Consider the following 22,874-nt stretch of genomic DNA (forward strand, 5'->3'; position numbering starts at 1 on the left):
CTTAAGAAATACCATATGAAATATGTGAAACAGTTTTGCTTTATAAGTTTTATGTACATTTAACTAGTCATACTTTAAATCTATTAGAATTTGGAATCCTAATTGCCTAAGTGCATTGAACATAAAAATAAATAATGAGGTGACCAATTTTCTCTTTAAGAAATAAATACTTACTGATTCATTTGAAGCCCTGTATTGCACCTTAATTGTACCTAGCTGTATTTTTCAGTCCCACAGAGGTGACTACTATCTTGATTTTGGGGTTTATCATTTCTATGTATTTCTTTATTTAACAGTACCCTATAATCAAAATTTTTATAGCAGTTACGCTACGGTGGTATAGTTTTGTTTGTGTGTTTTTGTTTGTCTCACCTAAATATGACATTTTTATCTCAGCTATGGCAATGAATTTGATGTTCTATAAGTAGTCTAAAAAAAAGAATTTATTTTTCCTTTTATTGACTAGCTTCATTGGTGAGTGCAGTGATACTTTTTTGAGTAGTAGTTATATAAATATTAGACACTTAAGATGCTTCAGGATAAAAGGTGCTATGGGAATTAGATATTCTTTTTCCTTATTTTAATGTTTCTGCCCATTTTTATTGTCATCATATATTAGCAAATTTTTTATTATTCAGATTAAATTATTTTCCAAAGTAAACAGCTTTTTAAAGGAATTTTCCTTTTTTTTCTAGATGTTTCATGGAACAATCATAAGAGAGCTAACCAGCCATGAAGAATGGAGTCACTATAATGAGAACATTGTTGAAGATCAAAAAGACTTTGTTTTTATAAAGTTCAATGGTCTTCATTTAAAATCTATGGAAAATTTGCAATCATGTATTTCTCTTAAAGTATGCATCTTCTCAAACAATTTTATTACAGATATTCGTCCACTTCAGAGTTGTTTAAAATTAGTCAAACTAGATCTCCATGGAAATCAGGTGAGCAATAGCCATTCTAGATATCTATGTATAAATCAGAGTTATATATAATAAGCACTTCTGTTGTCTATCTACAGTATTTCTCCCAGAAGTTTTTATACAAATGTAAACAAAATTTAAAAAAATAAATAAAAATTTAAAATGTATATAAACAAAATTTAAAATGTAAACAATAATTGAAAATTAAGAAATATAAACAAGCAGTGCTTTATTTGATATAATTTACTCCTTCAAGTCCTTAGTATGGATTAAGTATACTTTTTGACTCCTTAAGTTCTCCTTAAGAAAACTATTTAAGAATCATTTAGAGTCAGACTATCACAAAGAAGGTTTTACTGAATGGAAGTATATATATTTATTCATTTAATTACTCAAATATTTATAACTTATTCCAAATGCCCAGTGTATCATGCTTTTCCCCAGTCATCATTTGGACAATTACAAATTCTCTTTTTGTCTATTAATTAGAAATTTGTCATTTGAGAAAAATATGAATTTTAGAAGATGTATGATAGATGTTTGTCCCTTTCCCATGCACTTCATAGAATAATATTTGAATTTAAAGTATTATTATTTTTACTATTTCAGATAAAGAGTCTGCCAGACACAAAATTTTGGAGTGGATTGAAGAACCTAAAACTCCTCTATCTTCATGACAATGGTTTTGTGAAGTTAAAGAATGTATGTGCATTATCTGCTTGTCCTAACCTCATTGCCCTCACTATGTTTGATTGTCCAGTGAGCCTTAAAAAAGGATATAGACATGTTCTTGTTAACAGTATATGGTCTCTCAAAGCTCTGGATCATCATGTTATTTCTGATGAAGAAATAATTCAGAACTGGCATCTTCCTGAAAGATTCAGAACATATAACCATCGACTTTTTTTTAATATCTGCCCTGCTTTGAGAAAGGTAATTGGCTTCATTAGGATTTCTTTATAAATAAATTTATGGAAGTAAAGCTTTAGCTTCTAAGTTTTATACTAAATTGTATAAACTTCTTAATTTTTTTTCATTATTTATATAAAATATAAACCAGTGAATATATTATAATGACTTTATATATGGAAATTTTAAAAAGCTTCTATGCCTACTGCATATAAACAGTTGGGCCTAAATATATCACATGGTAGAGAAGCAAGATTTTTAAGAAAAATAAAATGAGATCCATAACTTTTTAAGGTTTTTGGTATTTGGATGATTCCTTTGGGAAATATATTTTTTTTTTTTTTTAATTTCTTAAAGGACAGTTTGGATTATTTATTAAAAGAGGATAAAAATATTCAATTCCTAAACAGTTAATTTGGTGACATGGACACAATCAAACCATAAGTATATGTTGATTTTTAAAATCTTGCAAGAGTTGATTGGTAAAAGTCGATACACAGTTAGAGATTATAGAATACAGAAATCAATAGATAAAAATTAAGAAAGTATGCTTCATGCCATAATGAATGATAGATCAAGTAAATCATGTAAGTGTTCAGACGTGGGGGTTAACTCTGAAGTTGTTAAGTAATCAGCTACAAGATAAAGTAAGTTAGAATACAAGTATGCTGCAGAACAATGTTTATAATATGTTAATATATAAATTCACATGTATATGCATGGAAAATTTGAGGCAAAAGAGCAAATCATTTTGAACAGTGATCATATCTGAAAGGGTAAATAAACACTAAACAGTGATTATGTGTGGAAAGGCTGGAGATTAGAAAGTTGGAAGATTTTTATAACTGCATATTTAAGAGCAAAATAATGATTTTGTAAAAATATATAAAAAAACTTAGGAAAATAAAAAAGGAGACAGTATTTAAGTCTGGATGTTTAAACCTGGGCCCTTTTAAGGACAATAAAAATGACTTGGTTTTATTTAAAGAAGTAATGGCAAGTAGGGTGGGAGGAGTGTTGAGAAGAACCTTGGATGACATACTAAGGAGTTTTGATTTCTTCCTGAATGCATTGAAGATCTGTTGACGTTATTTGAGTAGGAAATTAAAGTGCTTTTCTAATAATAGGTATACTATGAATAAATGGTATTGATGAAGTTTTTAAAAGGTGTGGTTATTCCAGTGTTTTATTAGCAGATTAATGGAGGGTGGGTGGGAGACAAATGACGGCAGGGAAACCAATGACTTTAGGCCAAAGATAATGTGATTGGGTTGATTAAGCAGAAAGCAGTGGCAAAGAAGGAAGAAGACAGTGTAAAGTAGTGGATGACAAATATTCTGTAAAAAAAAATCCTATGGTAGGCATTTAAAATTTTTTTTCATTCATTTTTTTCCATTCATTCATTTACCAAGTATTGAGTATTTAGTATGTGACTGATTATTTTAAGCTTAGGGATTCAGTGATACATAATACTGACAAAGTTTCTGCCCTCAAAAAGTCCAGTAAGAAGAGACAGGAAATAAACACAGAACCTAAAAAACAAAATAACCATAAAATTCAGATAATGTTAATTGCTAAAGAAAACAAAAGAAGGCAATAACATAGGATGAGAGGGGTGGAGATGTAGGCTAATTTAGCTAGGGTGGAATGGGAATGCCTTTCTGAAAAATATCTTATTTTTACTTATTTATTCTTCATCATCTCTCTCTCCTGTTTGCCAGAGCTGCTATAATAGATCCTCTATAGTGGGTTAGTTTAAACAACAGGCATTAATTAAACACACAATTTTGGAGGCTAGATGTCCAAAATGAAGGTGTCAGCAAGACCATGCTTTCTCCCTGAAGTCTGTAGTGTTCTGGTGCTGGCTAGTCTCAATCCTTGAAGATCCTTGGCTTGCATCTCTGCCTCCATCATACATGTAGTAAGCCTTGGAGATATATAGATAACCTAAATTATTTAGGCTATAAGGAATAATGTTTTATTATTTGATTTTTATTTAATCCATAGCAATATAAACAAACTTTTGATAAATATTAAATCAGTATCCATGGGGAGAGATATTTAGTAATGTTGAGATGTATCTGCTGAACATTTAATAGCACTTATTATTAATGAGTTATAAGTATATTATGAAAATAGTAATAAACCTTATAATAGTTCACACAGTTATTTCAATGTGTTCCCATTCATTTATCAGGAAGGCATAACTTTAAAAATTAAAGCAATATACATTCATTCTAGAAGAAACAAATTTAATAGTTAACTAAAATTTATGCCCTATAACACATCAAAAATATCTAGAAGGGTCATTTTCATCCTTAATTATGACATAAAATGATTTCTAGACCTTTGTTTTATTGAGTCTAATTGGACAGCATTTATATTTTGTAGAAAGAGGAAAATGCTTCTTCTTGTTTATGAAATCAAAGTAACTTCAGAAAATTTAAGTGCTTAGCATATATTAGAGGGATATATATCTATATTTTTATCATTATATATATGTAAATGTTTAAAGATGGGTGTGATCTGAGAAAGGAACCAATTTATGTCAATTGGGATTGCATTTTGTTTTCATGTAATAGAAAATCAACTAAAAGGATTTTATGTTTTCATGTAACAAAAAGTTCAGAGATAGGCCTTCCTTCTGTGTAGCTTCTCAAGGAAATCATCAAGGACCAAGATTCTTCCATCCTAGGAAGTGGATAGACAATGAGCTGCTTCATATCCAGGCATGCACTCTAGGCAAGAAGAAAGGGTGTTTGTGAGGGCAGACAGCTCATGCCAGCTAAGTTTGTCATTTTGTGTTAGGAAAACAATGACTCCTCTAGGTGTAAGTAGGTAAGATAGGTCTTTGGAAAGCAGCTAACATTGTCTGTCACACAGTGAAAAAGAAATTGAAAATGCAGTACATGATTGATATTTCAAGGTCAGTATTTTTAGCTTAAGCATTTAGAATCCATTTGTTCTTAACACCACTGTAAATGTCCAAATAAGTATGAAATGTGTATGAATGATATATGATCATCAAAGGAATATTAAAAAATGACTTTAAGATTGACCCAGTAACTAGGATAATATAGATTACAGACTGTGTTTGTAAAATTAAATATGTTTTTGTTTCCTAAAAAACAGAAGAGGATGAAAAAGAAAGTGTAGCCTTTCTGAAACACACACAAAAGTAAGGCAGAGTGCCATAAGAAAGACTATATTTATCAAGGTTAATATTATTTACATTAATGAATGTGATATGAATTATAAATAAATACAAAAACTAAAATAAAGATATTTATTATGAGAAATATTGAGTCCAAAAACCAAAGTAATACAGAAAAAAAAAAGCTAAGAAAATATATAATGAGGAGAATAAAGCAGAGGACTTCACACTAATCTCAACCAATATACAGCACACAAAGATTTAATGTCCATAAATAGGATCTCTTCCAATTGATATAAAAACTAACAACCATGATAAAGATGTTTTAGTTCCAAGTGTTAATGAACAAAATGGTATTTTGCAAAGACATAAAAATAAATACTTTTTGGAAATAAGAGAATAAATTGGTAGAAAATATTACAGTAGAGAGAGAACTTAACATATATACCTCAATAAATTATGTCACTAAAAAGAAAGCACAGAGAATTCTGCTTCTGAGATGAGGTGGATTTACTTTTCCATATTCCTCTTGCAAAATTCAACTAAAGTCCCTGGAGATTATATATAAAACAAATTTAAGAAAGCTCTCAAAGGTAAAGAAAAGAAAGTATGCAGGCTAGGGAACTCAGAACCCAAGGAATGAAACAATGGTGAGTTCCTTTGTTGTTGTTTTATTTACTTCATATTTCTCAAACTTTGAACTTAATAACATAGCAACCTAGAAAGGCTAATCATGCAGATAAAAAAATCCTCAACAGAGGACTCCTCTCTCTATCAAAAGGGCAAGGAAAGGGGCAACCTAACAAGACATAAAACTTTTAGATAATAACTGTGGTACTCCAGTCAAAAAACTGTGGTGTAACCTCCACCTGTGGCAGCAAAGGCTGAGTGGGAGCCTAGGCTTCTACCTTAATGAGGCTGTGATGAGTTGACCTAACACCTGCTGGGGAAATGTCAGAAAGGTCAACTAGGGAGCCAGGGATTTCATCCCTGCTGACCAAGGACAAATCCTGCTGATTCCAGCAGTAATGAGGCATTCATTCCACTCCTTCTCCACTGGGGTGATGTCAGAGGAAAACTTTCACCATTTCTGAGTAATAATGACACCATACCCATTCATTGTCAGTGAAGACCATGTGCAGAGCTGAAACTCCTACCCCCACCCAGAAGTAACAATAAGCACCTCCCCCCACTCCACCCTCACAATAGGGATCAACTTGAAAAGGTGTGGAACCTGGACTTCTACCTCTTTCTGGAAGTAATGAGATGGTGACACCCTAGCTTCCTGATGGAACAGTGTCAGATAAAACCAGCTAAAACAGAAGGTTTAAATAAGATCCGGAGTCTTATAAGATAATATGAAAATTTCTAGATTTTTCAAAATAAACTCATCATACCAAGAACTAGGACTATCTAAAACTGAGTGTTAAAAATTAATCAGAGAGATGGAAGAAGATGGCAGCATAGAGAGGAGTGGGAGCTAGTTTGTCCCCCTGGAACAACTAATAAACAACCAGGAACAACTAGTAAATAATCTGGAATAACTGTGGTGGTGGTGGGGCAAGTGTGGCTGTCCACTCATCATACAACAACCTGAATTGGGAAGAATGCCTGAGATTGCAGCATAAGTTCTGTAAGTAAAAACTGTGGATCCAAGCCAGGAGCTTCCTCCCCCCATGGCCCAAACTACAAAGCCTCATGGTGCAAGAGAGCAGCACTCTCTGAGCAAGCGAATATAGCTCAGCTGAGCTCCAACTGGGGTTTTAATTAGCAAACATGGACTGCTCAATAAAAGATATGAATCCCCAACAAGCAGATGGAGGCTTTTGGTGATGATTGACTTTGGAGAACTAGAGGGTGGATGCGGACAGGCCCTGAAAGGGGCTTTCTGTCCCTTTTTCAGCTCGGTGGAGAAAGCCTCAGCCATTTTCAGTTCCCAGTGCTCTGACCCAGACAAGGGTGAAGATAACACAGGCAGAGAGTCTATTCAAATGTAAATGACCTCTCCCTAGGGTGTTTATTTTCCCTAAGAGGAAGAAGGTGGTGCCAATCTCTACTACCTGTCTTACATTCAGAACCAGACCCCAGAGCCTGGGGGAGAACAGCCATGGGCCACACCTCCTTACACCATTCTGGAGCTACAGTCTGACAGGTGCCACATGCTGGGCAGAAAAGCACAGTGACTTGAGGCCTCACAGAGTGTACCAATCTTCTAAGACAAAACCTCAGGGAGACATGATACTGTTACCTCCCTCTGAGACCTGAGCCTGCTGTGGTCTGGGAAAACCTGATTGTGGTAACCAAGGAAACCAGATGCCTAGACAACAGAAAACTACAACCTACACTAAGAAAAAAGTTATAGCCTAGTCAAAGGAACAAACTTACACTTCAACTGAGATACAGGAATTTAAACAACTAATACTAAATCAGTTCAAAAAGTTTAGGGGAGATATGGCAAAAGAGATGAAGTGTTTAATGAAAACACTAGGTGTCTATAGGGTAGAAATCGAAAATTTGAAAAACAACTGGCAGAATCTATGGAAATGAAAGGCACAACACAAGAGATGAAAGACACAATGGAAACATACAACAGCAGATCTCAAGAGACAGAAGAAAACACTCAGGTACTGGAGAGCAATGCACCTGAAAACCTACACACAAAAGAACAGATAGAGAAAAGAATGGGGAAATATGAGCAACATCTCCAGGAACTTAAGGTCAAAATGAAATGCAGGAATGTATGTGTCATTGGTGTCCGAGAAGGAGAAGAGAAGGGAAAGGGGGCAGAAGCAATAATAGAGGAAATAATCAATGAAAATTTCCCATCTCTTATGAAAGACATGAAATTACAGATCCAAGAAGTGCAGCAAACCCCAAACAGAATAGATCTGAATAGGCCTATGCCCAGACACTTAATAATCGGATTATCATACATCAAAGATAAAGAGAGAATCCTGAAAACAGAAAAAGAAAAGCGATCCATCACATACAAAGGAAGCTTGATAAGACTATGTGCAGATTTCTCAATAGAAACCATGGAGGCAAGAAGGAAGTGGGGTGATATATTTAGGATACTGACAGAGAAAAAACCACCAACCAAGAATCCTATATTTGGCAAAACTGTCCTTCAAATATGAAGAAGAACTTAAAATATTCTCTGACAAACAGACAATGACAGTGTTTGTGAACAAGATACCTACTCTACAGGAAACAATAAAGAAAGCACTGCAGACAGAAAGGAAAAACAGGAGTGAGAGATTTGGAACACAATTTTGGGAGATAGCACAGCAATCTAAGTACACTGAACAAAGATGACTGTGAGTATGGTTGAAAGAGGAAGGTTAGGAGCATGTGGGACACCACAAGGAAAGAGGAAGGATAAATACCGGGACTGCTCAATGATTGTAATAAAAGGCATGAATATGTTTTTACATGAGGTAGAACAAATGAATGTCAACATTGCAAGGTTTTAAAAATAGGGTTGAATTTGGGGCGGAATACAATCAATGCAAACTAGAGACTATAATTAACAGAAACATTGTATTATGCTTCCTTTAATATAACAAAAGCAATATACCAAAGTTAAGTGCATATGGGGGGGGGGAACATAGAGGAAGGGTATGGGACTCCTGGCATTGGTGATGTTGTCCGACTTTTTGTTCTACTTTAGTTTAATGCTATCTTTCCTTTTGTTGCTTTCTAGCTGTCATGTAGTTTTTTCTTTCTCTTTTTTTTTTTCTTTTTCTTTTGTCTCTCTACCTTCTTTGCCTCTTTCTCCTTTGTGGAAGAAATGGAGATGTCCTTATATAATAAGATAGTGGTGATGGTGCTGAATACATAAATACATGACTATATAGGGAATCAATGATTGTTTACTTAGGATGGAATGGATTGTGTGTGAACAAAGCCATCTTATAAAAAATAGGTTGATGAAGAGACCTTGAGGGCACTATATGGAGTGAAATAAGACAGACGCATAAGGACTAATATTGCTGGGTCTCACTGATATGAACTAATTATAATATGTAGACTCATAGACATGAAATATAAATTAACAGGATGTAGAACGAGGCTAAAGAATGGGGAGTGGTTGCTTATTATGAGCAGAATGTTCAACTAGGGTGAACTTAAATGTTTGGAAATGAACAGAGGTTATGATGGTAGCACATTGTGAGAGTAATTAACAGCGCTGAATGGTGCGTGAAGGTGGTGGAAAGAGTAAACTCACAGTCACGTATGTCACCAGAAGAAAAGTTGGAGGTTAAAAGATGGGAATGTATAAAACAGTGAATCTTGTGGTGGACAATGTCTGTGATCAACTGTACAAATATTAGAAATCCCTCTCATGAATAGAACAAATGTATGACACTATAACTAGAAGTTAATCGTAGAGGGGCATATAGGAAAAAATATGTGCCTAGTTCAAGCTATATACTGCAGTTAGTAGGACTTTAACATTTGTTTTTCAACAGTAACAAATGTAGTATACCAAAACTATGATTCAGTAATGGAGGGGGGGTGGTTAGGGGTATGGGAGGATTGGAGTTTCCTTTTTCCATCTTTATTTCTTTTCTGAAGTAATGAAAATGTTCTAAAACTTGAAAAAAATAATTGTGGTGTTGGATGCACAGCTGTCCTCATATGATGGTACGATGGGCAGTTGATTGTACACTTTGGATCTTGGATAGTTGTATGGTATGTGAACAATCTCAATAAAAATTTAAAAAAAATAAAAAAAGAGTCAGTCAAACTGAGATGACTGGATGTTAAATGATCTGATAAAGTTTTAAAGCAGCCATGATAAAAATGTTCAATGAGTAATTGTAAACACTCTTGAAACTTGAAAAAATAGAAAACTTCAGCAAGTAATAGAAAATATAAAGAAGAACCAAATGGTAATTTTTGAATAAAAAAGCATACAATAATCAAATACTCAATATATGAGCTTAAAAGTAGAATGGAATGCTGGAATTTTACTAAAAAACAAACCCCAAATTAATTGATGCTCCATATTATTTCTTTAGAAACAAAATTTTTTATTTTTGTCTTCAAAAACTATATGAAAAGTGAACAACAAAAGTGGGGGCTTCTGATCTCTTTTAAAAGATGTTTCTCTTTTTCATCCCATGTTTACAGTAGAGAAAAAAAATGTGATAGGGAAGGTAAGAGAAAGAGCATATTACCACCATACTGACTTTTACCTTTCTAAATGGTTTAAGGGTAGAAACACCCATAAGTCAGTTACTTCTGATTATACCCACATGAGTGAAAAGCGGGGTATTCAATATGGAATTCCAATCCATGAAACAGCTTCTTTTTTGTCTATATTACTTGGAGCCTTCATGCCCTTATGTACATTCTTATGTATCCCTCATAGTAAGTGATACTGAAAAGTGACACTATGATATTTGGGCCAAATAGTTCTTTGTTATGGGGGGCTGTCCTGTGCATTGCAGAATGTTTACTAGCATCCCTGGTCTCTACCCACTAGATGCCAGTAGTGACAACCAAAAATGTCTCCAAATATTGCCAAGTATATCTTGGGAAACAAAATTGCCTGAGTTAGAACCAGTGATCTAGACTATGGGTCTTGACTCTAGGATCCTTACCCAGGCGGAGAGGTACTGTCTTCTCCATCTTCCTTACTTATGAGAATAGATTGCTGTAAGTAAAAATTATTAAATAGGAAGTTATTTGTATTAGGCAGAATGTGCATGCATGTGTAAGAGAGAAATAGAGAGTAATATCCTTCCCATATTAGTTGTGCTCTGGGCCTCAGGCCTTGATGGTTTTTTTGTTTCATTTTTCCTTAATACTATAGTTTATTTATTTATTTATTTATTTTTAAATTTTCTCCACAGCACCCACGTTTTGCCTTTTTCTGCTATTCTGTTAGGTGAATTGCAGAGGTAAATTAGTTCTCTTTCTCTCTATTTCTCTCTTACACATGCATGCACATTCTGCCTAATACAAATAACTTCCTATTTAATAATTTTTACTTACAGCAATCTATTCTCATAAGCAATATTTCCATAGTACTGCCAAGTTGGATACAGAGTCTGTATAACATATGGGTCAAAACCAGAGGTCTCTTTCCTATGGGTGGAGGATTGGACCCAATCCCTCTCTTCCTTGGATGTGAAAATGTTAATGATAATAGTTAATCTGAGTGGTGGAAGACTGAGTAGGGGCTTTATTATTCTATTTGTGTTCCTCCTTTCCTAAAATTTTATACCATTGTATTATTATGATTCTAAAATGTAGTTTTAAAATTTTAGTAATACTTGATTCAGGTGAATTTTTTAAATAACTTTTGAAATTGACTATAGAGTCTTCCCAACATCTTTACCAAGTGACCCTTAAAAATTCTGATTTAAAATGATACAAAATCTTCCTTCCTGGTATGGGAAGTCTCATACAGGTTCTCATCATTTTCTATGACTATTAAAGTGAACATAATATTAAACATATAATATTCTTTCAGAAGAAATGAAGAGGTAAAACTTGTATGTATTTACATTATTTGAAATAAACACAATCATGGAATGGTTTGTTTTAAACTTTTTGAAGATGATGAGAAAATGTGTGGCAAATCAATATTCTGATGGAAAATTTCACAAATGTAATAGTAAAGCTAGGCCTTAAGGATCAGATACACATAGAAAAACTGAAAACATGGGAATAGGAAGGAAAGAAAAATTAAAATAAGTAGTAAAGTTATTTAGAGTATCAAATTAATGAGGAAGTTCTTTGTGTAATGATATACAGTCTGAATAGAATGTAGTTTCAGAAATTGCTTTTTAAATTACTCTTACTGTTGGAATGCCAAGTACTCTCTTTCATATGTGTCATATTACAGAAATCATTATTCTTTTGCTTCATTATTCTTTATACTTGGATTATCAATAGCCCCAGTTTCATTCTATGCAACTAGTAAGTATAGATATTTAAAATTTTACCATCTATTTTATTGATTTTTGATAGATTTCTGTCTCAGTTTATTTTATTTGCCAAGATTTTAACTATTATTTTTATTGGATTGAAAATATTAATATGAATTTGATTGATTTCATAATTTTGCATTATGTTAATTTGGATGAATTACCTACTATATTCCTCTCTTTTATATTTAGTCTCATTTTTGTGAATATCAAATAAGACAAGGTTTTTGGAAGTCCTTTGTAAACTCTGAAACATTTTATCATTTTAAATATGACCATAAAACTGAGAGATAACATTGCTTGGATGATTAAAATGTTCCAAACACTGTTCTAGGTGCTTTGCAAATATTACCTCAACAAATCAATGAGGTAGTACCATTATCTCCATTTTATAGATGATGAAAACAAGGGACAGATGATGAACAACTAGGGTTATTTCCCTTAGATGACACAGCTGATGGTTTGCCTCCAGAGCCATTACTCCTCTAGTGGAGGCAATGCATTACTTTCCCTTATAAAAAGAATACCTCCATTTTCCCTCATGTATCCAAATGGTTTATCCAATCTAATAGTTTGAATTAATATCTTTATTAGTATTGTTACAAGATAATTGTTTTAGGATATCAGAAGGCTTTTGTTTATTGTCTGGAGTTTGCTTATTCTCTGGCAAGAACACTAACCCTTTTCATAGCTGATGATTATTCTGCTCATCTCCTTAAAGAGAAGGAATTATTCATGCCTCCATAGAAAGCAGCGCTATGCTACATGCAATGCGAGCTTAATGGTTCTCTGCTAGTGGGAACTGAATTATCTGACCAAGACTACTTGTCCCCAGTAATCTAAATTCCCTCCTGTATTCTTTTCTCTCATCCTTCCCTTTTTCATAGTTGCATGCCTCACACTTCACCCCACCCCACTCAGAACACGCACAAACAATGAGCCCAAATGCAATGAAATAAGGGACATATGGATTACAGGAAATCACATTTATTGGAAACCAGAGAAGACTAGCATTTAAATATGTGATTAATACCTAGAGGTCCTTCTAGACATAGTGAAGTTTTTTCCACATTAAATGAAGATGGGAATGAATTGAAGGAACAACACTAGGGCAGCCTGACTTTAAGCCTTTCTTCCTGGTAATTATGACAAAATGCCAGGAATTAGAAGAGATTCTCAAATTCCTTTAATTCTCAAGCAGTAATAGTAGACTAAGTGACAGGGATCCATTGCTACAGATCACAGAGTAAGTTTCATGGAGAGGCCCAAATACAGATAGTTATAGTAAGTAGCAAGCTGGTGTGTGGCGGGATTCTCCCATGACAGGGCAATCCCAGAAAGAGCTGATTCAGCCACATAGTTGGAGTAGGTGACAAGCCAAAGACAGAACTCAATATGAAAAGCTGGCCTTTGACAGAGTGGTTTCCCCAAATGGAGAAGAAAATTCTTGGATGTGAAATTTCTCTGTTAGAATTGCCCCTATCCCCAGTTGATTCACATTCCTTACTGGCACCTCGTTAATATAAACTTATATCAACCTGTTTTCTAGCTTTAGATTTGGACAAAGAAGTCTAGATTTAAACATCGAAAGAATAGAAAAAGAATGTACCCACCTGGCTTTTAGGCAAATACTAGGCTTGTTTAGAATTGCACTTACTCAAAAATGATTCGACATTGCAAACAAACAAGTAAGGACCTTATGGAAAAATCTTGCAGCTCGAAATAAGAAGGTACCCTTTAAATGGAAGATAATTTTTTTTTAAATCCTTGCTTTTTCTTTAATTCAATTTTATTGACATATATTCACATACTATACAATCATCCAAAGTATACAGTTGTTCACAGAATCCTCATATAGTTGTGCATTCATCACCCCAAATCTATTTATTGAATATTTTCCTTGTTCCAGAAAGATTGAAAATAAGAATAAAAAATAGAAGTAAAGAGGAACACCCAAAACACCCACCCTCCCTAGTTTTCATTTAGTTTTTGTCCCCACGTTTCTACTCATCCATGCATACACTGGATAAAGGGAATGTGATCCATAAGACTTTCAAAATCACACTGCCACCTCTTGTAAGCTACGTCGCTATACAATCATCCTCAAGAGTCAAGGCTACTGGGTTGGAGTTTGACAGTTTGAAGTATTTACTTCTAGCTATTCCAATAAATTAAAACTGAAAAGGGTTATCTATATAGTGCATAAGAATACCCAGCAGAGTGACCTCTCAACTCCATTTGAAATCTCTCAGCCAATGAAACTTTATTTTGTTACATTTTGCACCCCCCTTTTGGTCAAGAAGATGTTCTCAATCCCATGATGCCAGGTCCAGATTCATCCCCAGGAGTCATATACTGTGTTGCCAGGGAGATTTCCACCCCTGGGAGTCAGATCCCATGTATGGGGGTGGGCAGTGAGTTTACCCACCAAGTTGGCTTAGCTAGAGAGAGAGAGGGCCACATCTGAACAACAAAGAGGTACTCAGGGGGAGACTCTTAGGCATAAATATAAGCAGGTTTAGTCTCTCCTTTGCAGTAACAAGCTTCATAAGGGCAAGTCCCATGATAGAGGGCTCAGCATATCAAACTGCCAGTCCTGTGTTTGTGAGAATATCAGCAACATCCAGGTGAGGAAGCCCAAAACCTCTGCATTTTCCCCCAGCTCCTCGGGGAGGGGGGGGGGAGGGCTGCATATATATTTTTATTCTTTGACCAAATTACTTTGGGATGTGTCACTATTTCACAGTAAACTATGCAAACCTACCAGGTCTTACTTCCTATTAAAAGTTCCATGTAATTATGGTATTTGAATGAACTGTGGGAGTTCAATTGTTTAGGAAATATAGTTCTTGCACCAACTAAACATCTCTTCCCTTGGTCTCACATGGAATTTGAAGTTTGAAAACATAGTCACTATTGTCCTTTACCCTTTGGCACAATTTTCCCTAGCCCTAACCACCTCTGCTTCATTCATATCTCTAGTTGAAGTCTGGATTCTTTTTCAGCTTTTTTTTTCTGAATTCTACCAAGCATAAATATCTGTCAAGTCTAGTTCTTTTATCATGTGACTCAATATCTCCATTTCCTTATTGATCCTCTGTGTAGTTGTCCTATCCATTGATGAGAGTGCTGTATTGAAGCCTCCAAGTATTATTGTAGAGTTACCTACTTGTTCTTTCAGTGTCCTCAGTGTTTGCCTCATGAATTTTGGGGCACTCTGACTTGATGCATAAATATTTATGATTGTTATATTTTCCTGATGAATTGACCCTTTTATTAATATATGATGGCCTTCTCTGTCTCTTTTAATTGTTTTACTTTTGAAGTCTAATTTGTCTGATATTAATACAGCTACTCCTGCTTTTTTCTGGTTGTTGCTCACATGCAATATCTTTTTCCAACCTTTCACTTTGAGCCTATTTTTGTCCTTGTGTCTAAAATGAGTTTCTTGTAGACAACTTATAGATGGGTCCTGTTTTTTAATCCATTCTTCCAGTCTGTGTCTTTTTATTGGGGAATATAATCCATTAACATTTAGTGTTATTACTGTAAGGGCAGTACTTCTTCTACCATTTTGGCTTTTGGATTTTATATGTCATGTCTCATTTTTTCCCTCTCTCTCCTTTTACACTTCCTGATAATCTTCATTTCTACACTCTTCTCCAAACCTCTCTCTCCTGTCGTATCTTATCAGCATGTAGTACTCCCTTTAGTATTTCTTGTAGTGCCAGTCTCTTATTCATAAACTCTCTTTGTGTCTTTTTGTCTCAAAATATTTTAATCTCTCCCTCATTTTTGAAGGATAGTTATCCTGGATATAGAATTCCTGGTTGGCAGTTCTTCTCTTTCAGTATCTTCAGTATGTCATACTACTGTCTTCTTGTCTCCATGGTTTCTGCGGAGAAATCTGTACATAGTCTTATTGAGCTTCCCGTGTATGTGATGGATTGCTTTTCTCTTGTTGCTTTCAGAATTCTCTTTGTCTTCGAAATTGGGCAATCTGATCAGTAAGTGTCTTGGAGTAGGTCTATTGGGATCTATTCTGTTTGGGGTATGTGGTACTTCTTGAATCTGTAATTTTCTGTCTTTTTTCATAAGAGTTGGGAAATTTGCAGTGAATATTTCATATGTTATTCTTTTTGCCCATTTCCCCTCTCTTCTACCTCTTGGGCACCCATAACATATATATCCATGCACTTCATGTTGTCACTCATGTCCCTAAGACCCTGCTCGTATTTTTCCATTCTTTTTACCATCTGTTCTTTTGTGTGTATGAATTCAAATGTCTGGTCTTCCAGTTCACTGATCCTTTCATTTGCCTGTTCAAGTTTACTGTTGTATCCCTCCATTGTCTCTTTCATCTCCTCCATTATGCCCTTCATTCCCATAAGTTCTGCCATTGGTTTTTTCAAGTTTATGAATTCTTCCCTATGGTCATCCAGTGTCTTCCTTATATCCTTCATCTCCTTTGCTATACCTTTTCTCAGTTCATTGACTTCATTTTTGAATTGACTTAGGAGATTTGTTTGAACATCTGTAAGTAATTCTTCCTTCAGTTCATTGAGTTGATTTAGCATTAGTTCCTTCAACCCCTGTATCTCAGTTGAACTATTAGTTTGTTCCTTTGGCTGTTCCATATTTTCATGTTTCTTGATTAGTTTTTTCTGGAGCTCATTTTCATTCTTTTACTTAGGGTTTTCTTGTTGGTTGGCTTTGTTCTCTAACCATTGATGTTCAGCTCAGCTTATTCTAGGCCTCTAACTTAGGTTCTGTTTAGTTGATTGGAGTTTTTCACCTCTTGTTTTTCTGTTTCTTGCCATGCCTCTATGTAGCCTTTTTGTGTGAGGGTCTCCTCAGGTATGGTCAACCCCAGTCAGGTTTTCCCAGTCCCAAGAGGCCCAGGTCTCAAGAGGAGGGTATGGAGTTTCCTTGAAAATGAGACCCTCCTGTGAGGCCTTTAGACTCTGTGCTTTTCCTATGCTGTCCAGTAGGTGGCACTTGCCAGCCCACAGCTCCCCAATGTGAGGAGATATGGAGTCTTTAGTTCTCCTGGTGACCCTGACCCTGTCAGGGGCTTGGCTGACTGAAGCTGGTTTCTGAATTCCAGCCCCTGGGGTCTGAGTTCCCCAATGGAGTACTGCCCCTGGAGCTGGGCCTTGCCCCCTTTTCTTGGGGAAGTTATGGTCGTTAGTGAATTTTCTCCCCCACTAGACATATTGCTTTTTCTCTTGGAGCTCTCTTAGCTTTGCTGTTGCCTGGGCCCAAATTGCAAGTCTTTGAGGCTTTCTGTAATGGGCTACTTAGATTAGTTATTTAAAAAAATAGAAAGAGAAAAGATGGAAAGAAAAAGAAAGAAAAAGAAGGGCCCATTATAAACTATTTAAGGAAAATCCTTTTAATTCAGTCTTTGCAGTTCTGATGGGCTAGTGAAATGCGTAAAGGCAAGGTGTTGGAGAGCAACTGAGGAATAATCAAGAAACCAGAAAAACCGGCTTTTCAGAGAAGGGCCCTGGACCCTTGGGTTTGCATATGTTCTTGATTCTGTTTGAGCTCAGCCCTTCACCCCCAGCTCTAAAAGTCTCTGTTTTTATTTTTGTTTTTTTTTTTTGTTTTTTTTTTTTGTTTTGTTTTTTTTTGCTGTTTTTGCTAGCCCTGTGTCCTCTCCGCCAGCCTGACTGCTCCCAGATTCTCCAGTGGCTGGTCTCAGTTTATCTATGGTTGGAGTTTTGTTCAGCAATCTGAGTTTGTTAGTTCTGCAATTGCAATTCTCCCTCCTGGTTCCCAGCACTGATGGCCCCTTGTCCCTCGGTATTGTGCCTGGCAGGGAGGGGCATGGGCCCCTGGCTGTGAGAACTTACAGATTTCACTGATCTCAGCTGCTCCATACACTCTTGAGTGTTGTGTGTCTGTGGTGTCTGCTCCACACAGTTCCTGGTTATCTACCAGCTGCTCCAGAGGAGTAACTAAAACCCACATCTCACCACTCTGCCATCTTGCCCCACCCCTCAGATGATCATTTTTGAGAAAGATTTTCTAGAATAAAAATCAGTGAATTTTAGACAATATTTGCTTTATGTATCAAATACAATTCAGCAGAATGTAGACTCTGTAAGACTAAAGCAGATGAAATTTGAGCTAATTGCACTGAATAAAAAATAAGGAAACCAAAATAGACATGATAGAATTAAGAATATATTTATGTATTCAAAAAATAAAATTACTGTATTTGACATAATATCTGCTTAAGAAGCTCTCTCGGAATACAGAGGAAATGACAAATACATGAAAATTATGAGGCAAAAATAAGAGACATGGAGGACTGATCTAGGATATATAATATACATGGAAAGGAATTACAATAGAGAGAAGTAAAGCAAAGAAAGGAGAAGCAATAATCACAGAAATAATGGAAAAATATCATGGATTTGGTAAAAATCCATTAAAGAACATATATTTTCCTAAAAATCTTTGAAGTTTAACTCTTTAGTCAGGAGAAAACAAAAGTGTTAGTATTTATTTCAGATGCATCTTTTGAACATAAAATCACTAGGCAAATATAGGTGTTAGCATGAGTATAGGGCATATGAGGCAGAGTGGAAAGAATTTACAAAGTCACAGAGGTTGGTGCATTGAAGTGACAAGTAGTTTAGTGTTTTTGGTGTTTAGAGGACATGTTTGAGCATGTCAAATGATGCTGAAGACAAAAACAGGATTAAAATAGCAAAGGGTGTTATGTGTAATGTCAAGGAGATAGGACTTTGTTTTGTAAGATCATGGAGAAATATGTAAGGATTTTACGTGACCAGATTTTCATTGCAGAAAAATCATGCTGTATTCTGTAATTTTAGAGTAAAAGGAAATTGAAATTTGTGAAATTGGTGAGAAGTCTTTTGGAATAATTTGGGTGGTAGCTTATAGGAGTTGATTTAATAAATTGGTAGAGGACATAGAGAATACGGAATAGATTGAAGAGACATTTATTTGGCAAAATTTAGTGATTGTTGGGTATAATGGGATGAGAGAGAAAAAGGAATATAAATTTATTATTTGGTTGACAAGATGGAGAATAGTTTTAATGACTGTAGATAACACAACATGAGGTATAGATTGTGTTTTCAAATGGAAGATAATGATTTCAATTTTTGACATATAAGGTGAGAAATGGAATTAGAAGTTCACTTTAAGATCAGTAATTTAAGGTATACTTCTTGACAGAAGATACAGTTATGTGGATAATCTGCATATGTGAGATAGTAAACTGTAGCAAGGAAGGCATTCATTCAAGGAGAATTAGCAAAGAGAGGTGAAAAAGGAAAAAGGAAGGAAACCTAAATTATCCCTATATTTACAATGTTTGTAGAAGAGGAGCCAGCAAAACAGACTGACAAGTAGAAATAAAATAAGGTAGAATAATTTGGAATATGATGTCCTTGCAACCAAATTAGGGTTATAAGAATGGATTGATTTCAAATCAAGCTTAAAAGTCAAATATAATGTGTAAATTACCCTTACTTAGTGATTAGTCAACTGACAATTATTGTATGCCAGCTATAGACCAGATAGCTTAATTAGTCCTAGAGATATAGAATGAAGAAAGAATCGTTGAACTTGATGAGTTTATGTTGAAGTGGGGAAGACAGACAGTAAACCAATAATTTCATTACAGTGTGTGACAAATGAGTTATTGCACAAGAAAATATTACAAAGGGATATTGAACTCAGATCAGTGTTAAGAAAGACTTCTCTTGGAGGACGGAACTGAATCTCCAAAAGACAAAGATAGTGAGAAAAAGAAATGGGAAGGGCAGTCCACAAAACTGGATTAGCATCTGTAAAAAGCATTGAGGTTTGATTATCAGGCAATATTTCAAGAGTTCAGATATTGTTTATATATGTGTTTAGGTAGTGCCAGAATGAGAAGCATTATATTAAGGTTAAGAAAATGAGATTGAGGAGGTAGAAATTGACTAGATCAAGGACTTTGTGTGCCAGGTCAAGAAATGTGTAGTCTCTTTCAACAATGTGCTGGTGAAATCTATTAAGCAAGAATGCTGTACAATCAGATTTGTGTTTTGGAATGCTCACCATAATGACAGTGCACATTATGGTTTGGAGAGAGTGAGGGAATGCAAATGAATTCAGATAACAGTTAGTAGTTTTTTTTCTGTTTTTTGTTTTTTTTTTTTACAACATAGATAGAAGTGATAATGATGTGGTAAAGGAAGGGAAGTGAATAGAAGAGAAAGGAAAGGTCAGACAGACATTTAGTATTTAATATACTGGGTCTACTGATATTTGGAATATGAGGAAGTATAAGAGGAAAGACAATCTGGGATGGTTTCAGGGTTTCTGACTTAGGTAACTGTGGAGGGTAATACCATTCATGAAGATACAGGAGTAAACTGGTTGGGAGGAAGATAATAAATTCATGTTTCATTTGTGTTTAAACAAGTCAAGTTTAAATGAGTTTCAATTTGACCATATTTTTGTGTCACTCAAGAGAGAGGGCAAGCAAGCCTAAAGATAGAAATTGGGGAGTCATAAGAATATAAGTGAAATTATGGATTTAGATAGTCATCTGGAGAGTGCCTACAGGTGGAAGAGACAAATGGAGAGAATTCTTTCAGTGTAATATTTAAGTGGTGATCAGGGTAAAAGTAGATCTTTAAAACTCCAGAAGGAAAGAAGAGTAAGAAGAAAACTAGGACGAGTGGTGTACAGAAGCCAAGAGAAGTGTTTCAAGGAGGGAATGTCCAGTGATAAATCCATAAGAAAAACATCAGCATCACTGGGGGAGAAGCCCAGTGCATTGAGATATAGGAAAAGAGAAGTTGAGGGCAGCAAATATGGAATTCTGTTTCAGGAATTTGGACTCTTAATGAAAATTAGATAAAGATGGTAAAATAAAAAATAAAAAATAAAATAAAAAAAGATGGTTTGTTCTTATTTTTGTATGTGTACACTTTAAAGTTGGGGTAAGATATATCACATTTATTGGTGAAGGAATATGGTGAGTAGAGGGGGAGTAATTGAAAACAGAGGGAGATGAGTCTCATAACAACAATGGATGGCCAATCTTTGACAGGGAAAGAGATACTTCGTGTTTTAAGGTTAAGTAGAAAGCACTGAAAATAGACAGTCATATAGATAAGGCTATAGGGAATGGAGGGGAATTGATGGAGTTCAGAATCGATGACCCTATTTTCTCTGTGAAAAGAGGAGATAAAATGTTTAGGGAGCTCTAGGAAAAGGGCTTCAAGGGCATTGAATAGTATTGAAGGTTTGGAGTAGCTACTGTTGGGAATGGAAGCAGAGACAAGTAAAGAAATTGCTAATCAGCAACGAGTGTTTGAATGCATAAATTTGAAATGGCACTAATCTTCAGGGTTTTGTGATTTTTTTCCTTTACTACGTAGTTGACTGAGTGTTTAGGAGGGAAATGTGTGTGTTTTGAATGTTACGGGGATGGTAATTTAAAGGTAGGTGCCTTACAAACGATATAAATGTCACCTTTTGAATGCATGATTCCCACATTCAAAACATAAATATAAGTGACCTCATTTCTTTTTTTTTTTTTTAGTTTTTCTTTTTTTTTTTTATCTTCATTTTATTGAGATATATTCACATACCACGCAGTCATACAAAACAAATCGTACTTTCGATTGTTTACAGTACCATTACATAGTGGTACATTCATCACCCAAATCAATCTCTGACACCTTCATTAGCACACACACACAAATAACAAGAATAATAATTAGAGTGAAAAAGAGCAATTGAAGTAAAAAAGAACACTGGGTACCTTTGTCTGTTTGTTTCCTTCCCCTATTTTTCTACTCATTCATCCATAAACTAGACAAAGTGGAGTGTGGTCCTTATGGCTTTCCCAATCCCACTGTCACCCCTCATAAGCTACGTTTTTATACAACTGTCTTCGAGATTCATGGGTTCTGGGTTGTAGTTTGATAGTTTCAGGTATCCACCACCAGCTACCCCAAATCTTTAGAACCTAAAAAGGGTTGTCTAAAGTGTGCATAAGAGTATCCACCAGAGTGACCTCTCGGCTCCTTTTGGAATCTCTCTGCCACTGAAGCTTATTTCATTTCCTTTCACATCCCCCTTTTGGTCAAGAAGATGTTCTCTGTCCCACGATGCCAGGTCTACATTCCTCCCCGGGAGTCATATTCCACGTTGCCAGGGAGATTCACTCCCCTGGGTGTCTGATCCCACGTAAGGGGAGGGCAGTGATTTCACCTTTCAAGTTGGCTTAGCCAGAGAGAGAGGCCACATCTGAGCAACAAAGAGGCTTTCAGGAGGAGGCTCTTAGGCACAACCATAGGGAGGCCTAGCCTCTCCTTTGCAGCAACCGTCTTCCCAAGGGTAAAACCTATGGTAGAGGGCTCAACCCATCAAACCACCAGTCCCCTATGTCTGTGGTCATGTTAGCAACCATGGAGGTGGGGTAGGTGAATACCCCTGCATTCTCCACAGGCTCCTCAAGGGGGCACTACATCTTTTTTTTTTTTCCTTGCTTTTCTTTTTTTTTTTTTTAACTTTCCCTTCTTTTTTAAATCAACTGTATGAAAAAAAAGTTAAAAAGAAAACAAACATACAATAAAAGAACATTTCAAAGAGACCATAACAAGGGAGTAAGAAAAAGACAACTAACCTAAGATAACTGCTTAACTTCCAACATGTTCCTACTTTACCCCAAGAAAGTTACATAATATAGCAACATTTCTGTGAACTTGTTCCTACTACATCCATCAGAAATCAACAGACCACAGTCACTCCTGGGCATCCCCAGAACGTTAAATACCTTATCTGTTCTTCCTGGATTATTGTTCCCCCTTCCTTAATTGCTCTCTATTGCTAGTTCCCCTACATTCTACATTATAAGCCATTTGTTTTACATTTTTCAAAGTTCACAAGAGTGGTAGCATATAA

At 35.3% G+C, this 22,874-nt stretch overlaps 1 protein-coding gene across 1 annotated transcript in view; it reads left to right on the plus strand.

The window, feature by feature from the left end:
* LRRIQ3 (leucine rich repeats and IQ motif containing 3) overlaps nt 1-22,874 on the plus strand; it is a 235,148-nt gene that overhangs the window by 63,711 nt on the left and 148,563 nt on the right. Inside the window, exons 5-6 of the mRNA XM_037826915.1 lie at nt 696-944; nt 1,533-1,856. Coding sequence (XP_037682843.1) covers nt 696-944; nt 1,533-1,856 — 573 coding nt within the window. The remainder of the gene's footprint in view (nt 1-695; nt 945-1,532; nt 1,857-22,874) is intronic.

The sequence above is a fragment of the Choloepus didactylus genome, chromosome 2 (genome assembly GCF_015220235.1).
Source record: "Choloepus didactylus isolate mChoDid1 chromosome 2, mChoDid1.pri, whole genome shotgun sequence".
Classification (NCBI taxonomy): Eukaryota; Metazoa; Chordata; class Mammalia; order Pilosa; family Megalonychidae; genus Choloepus; species Choloepus didactylus.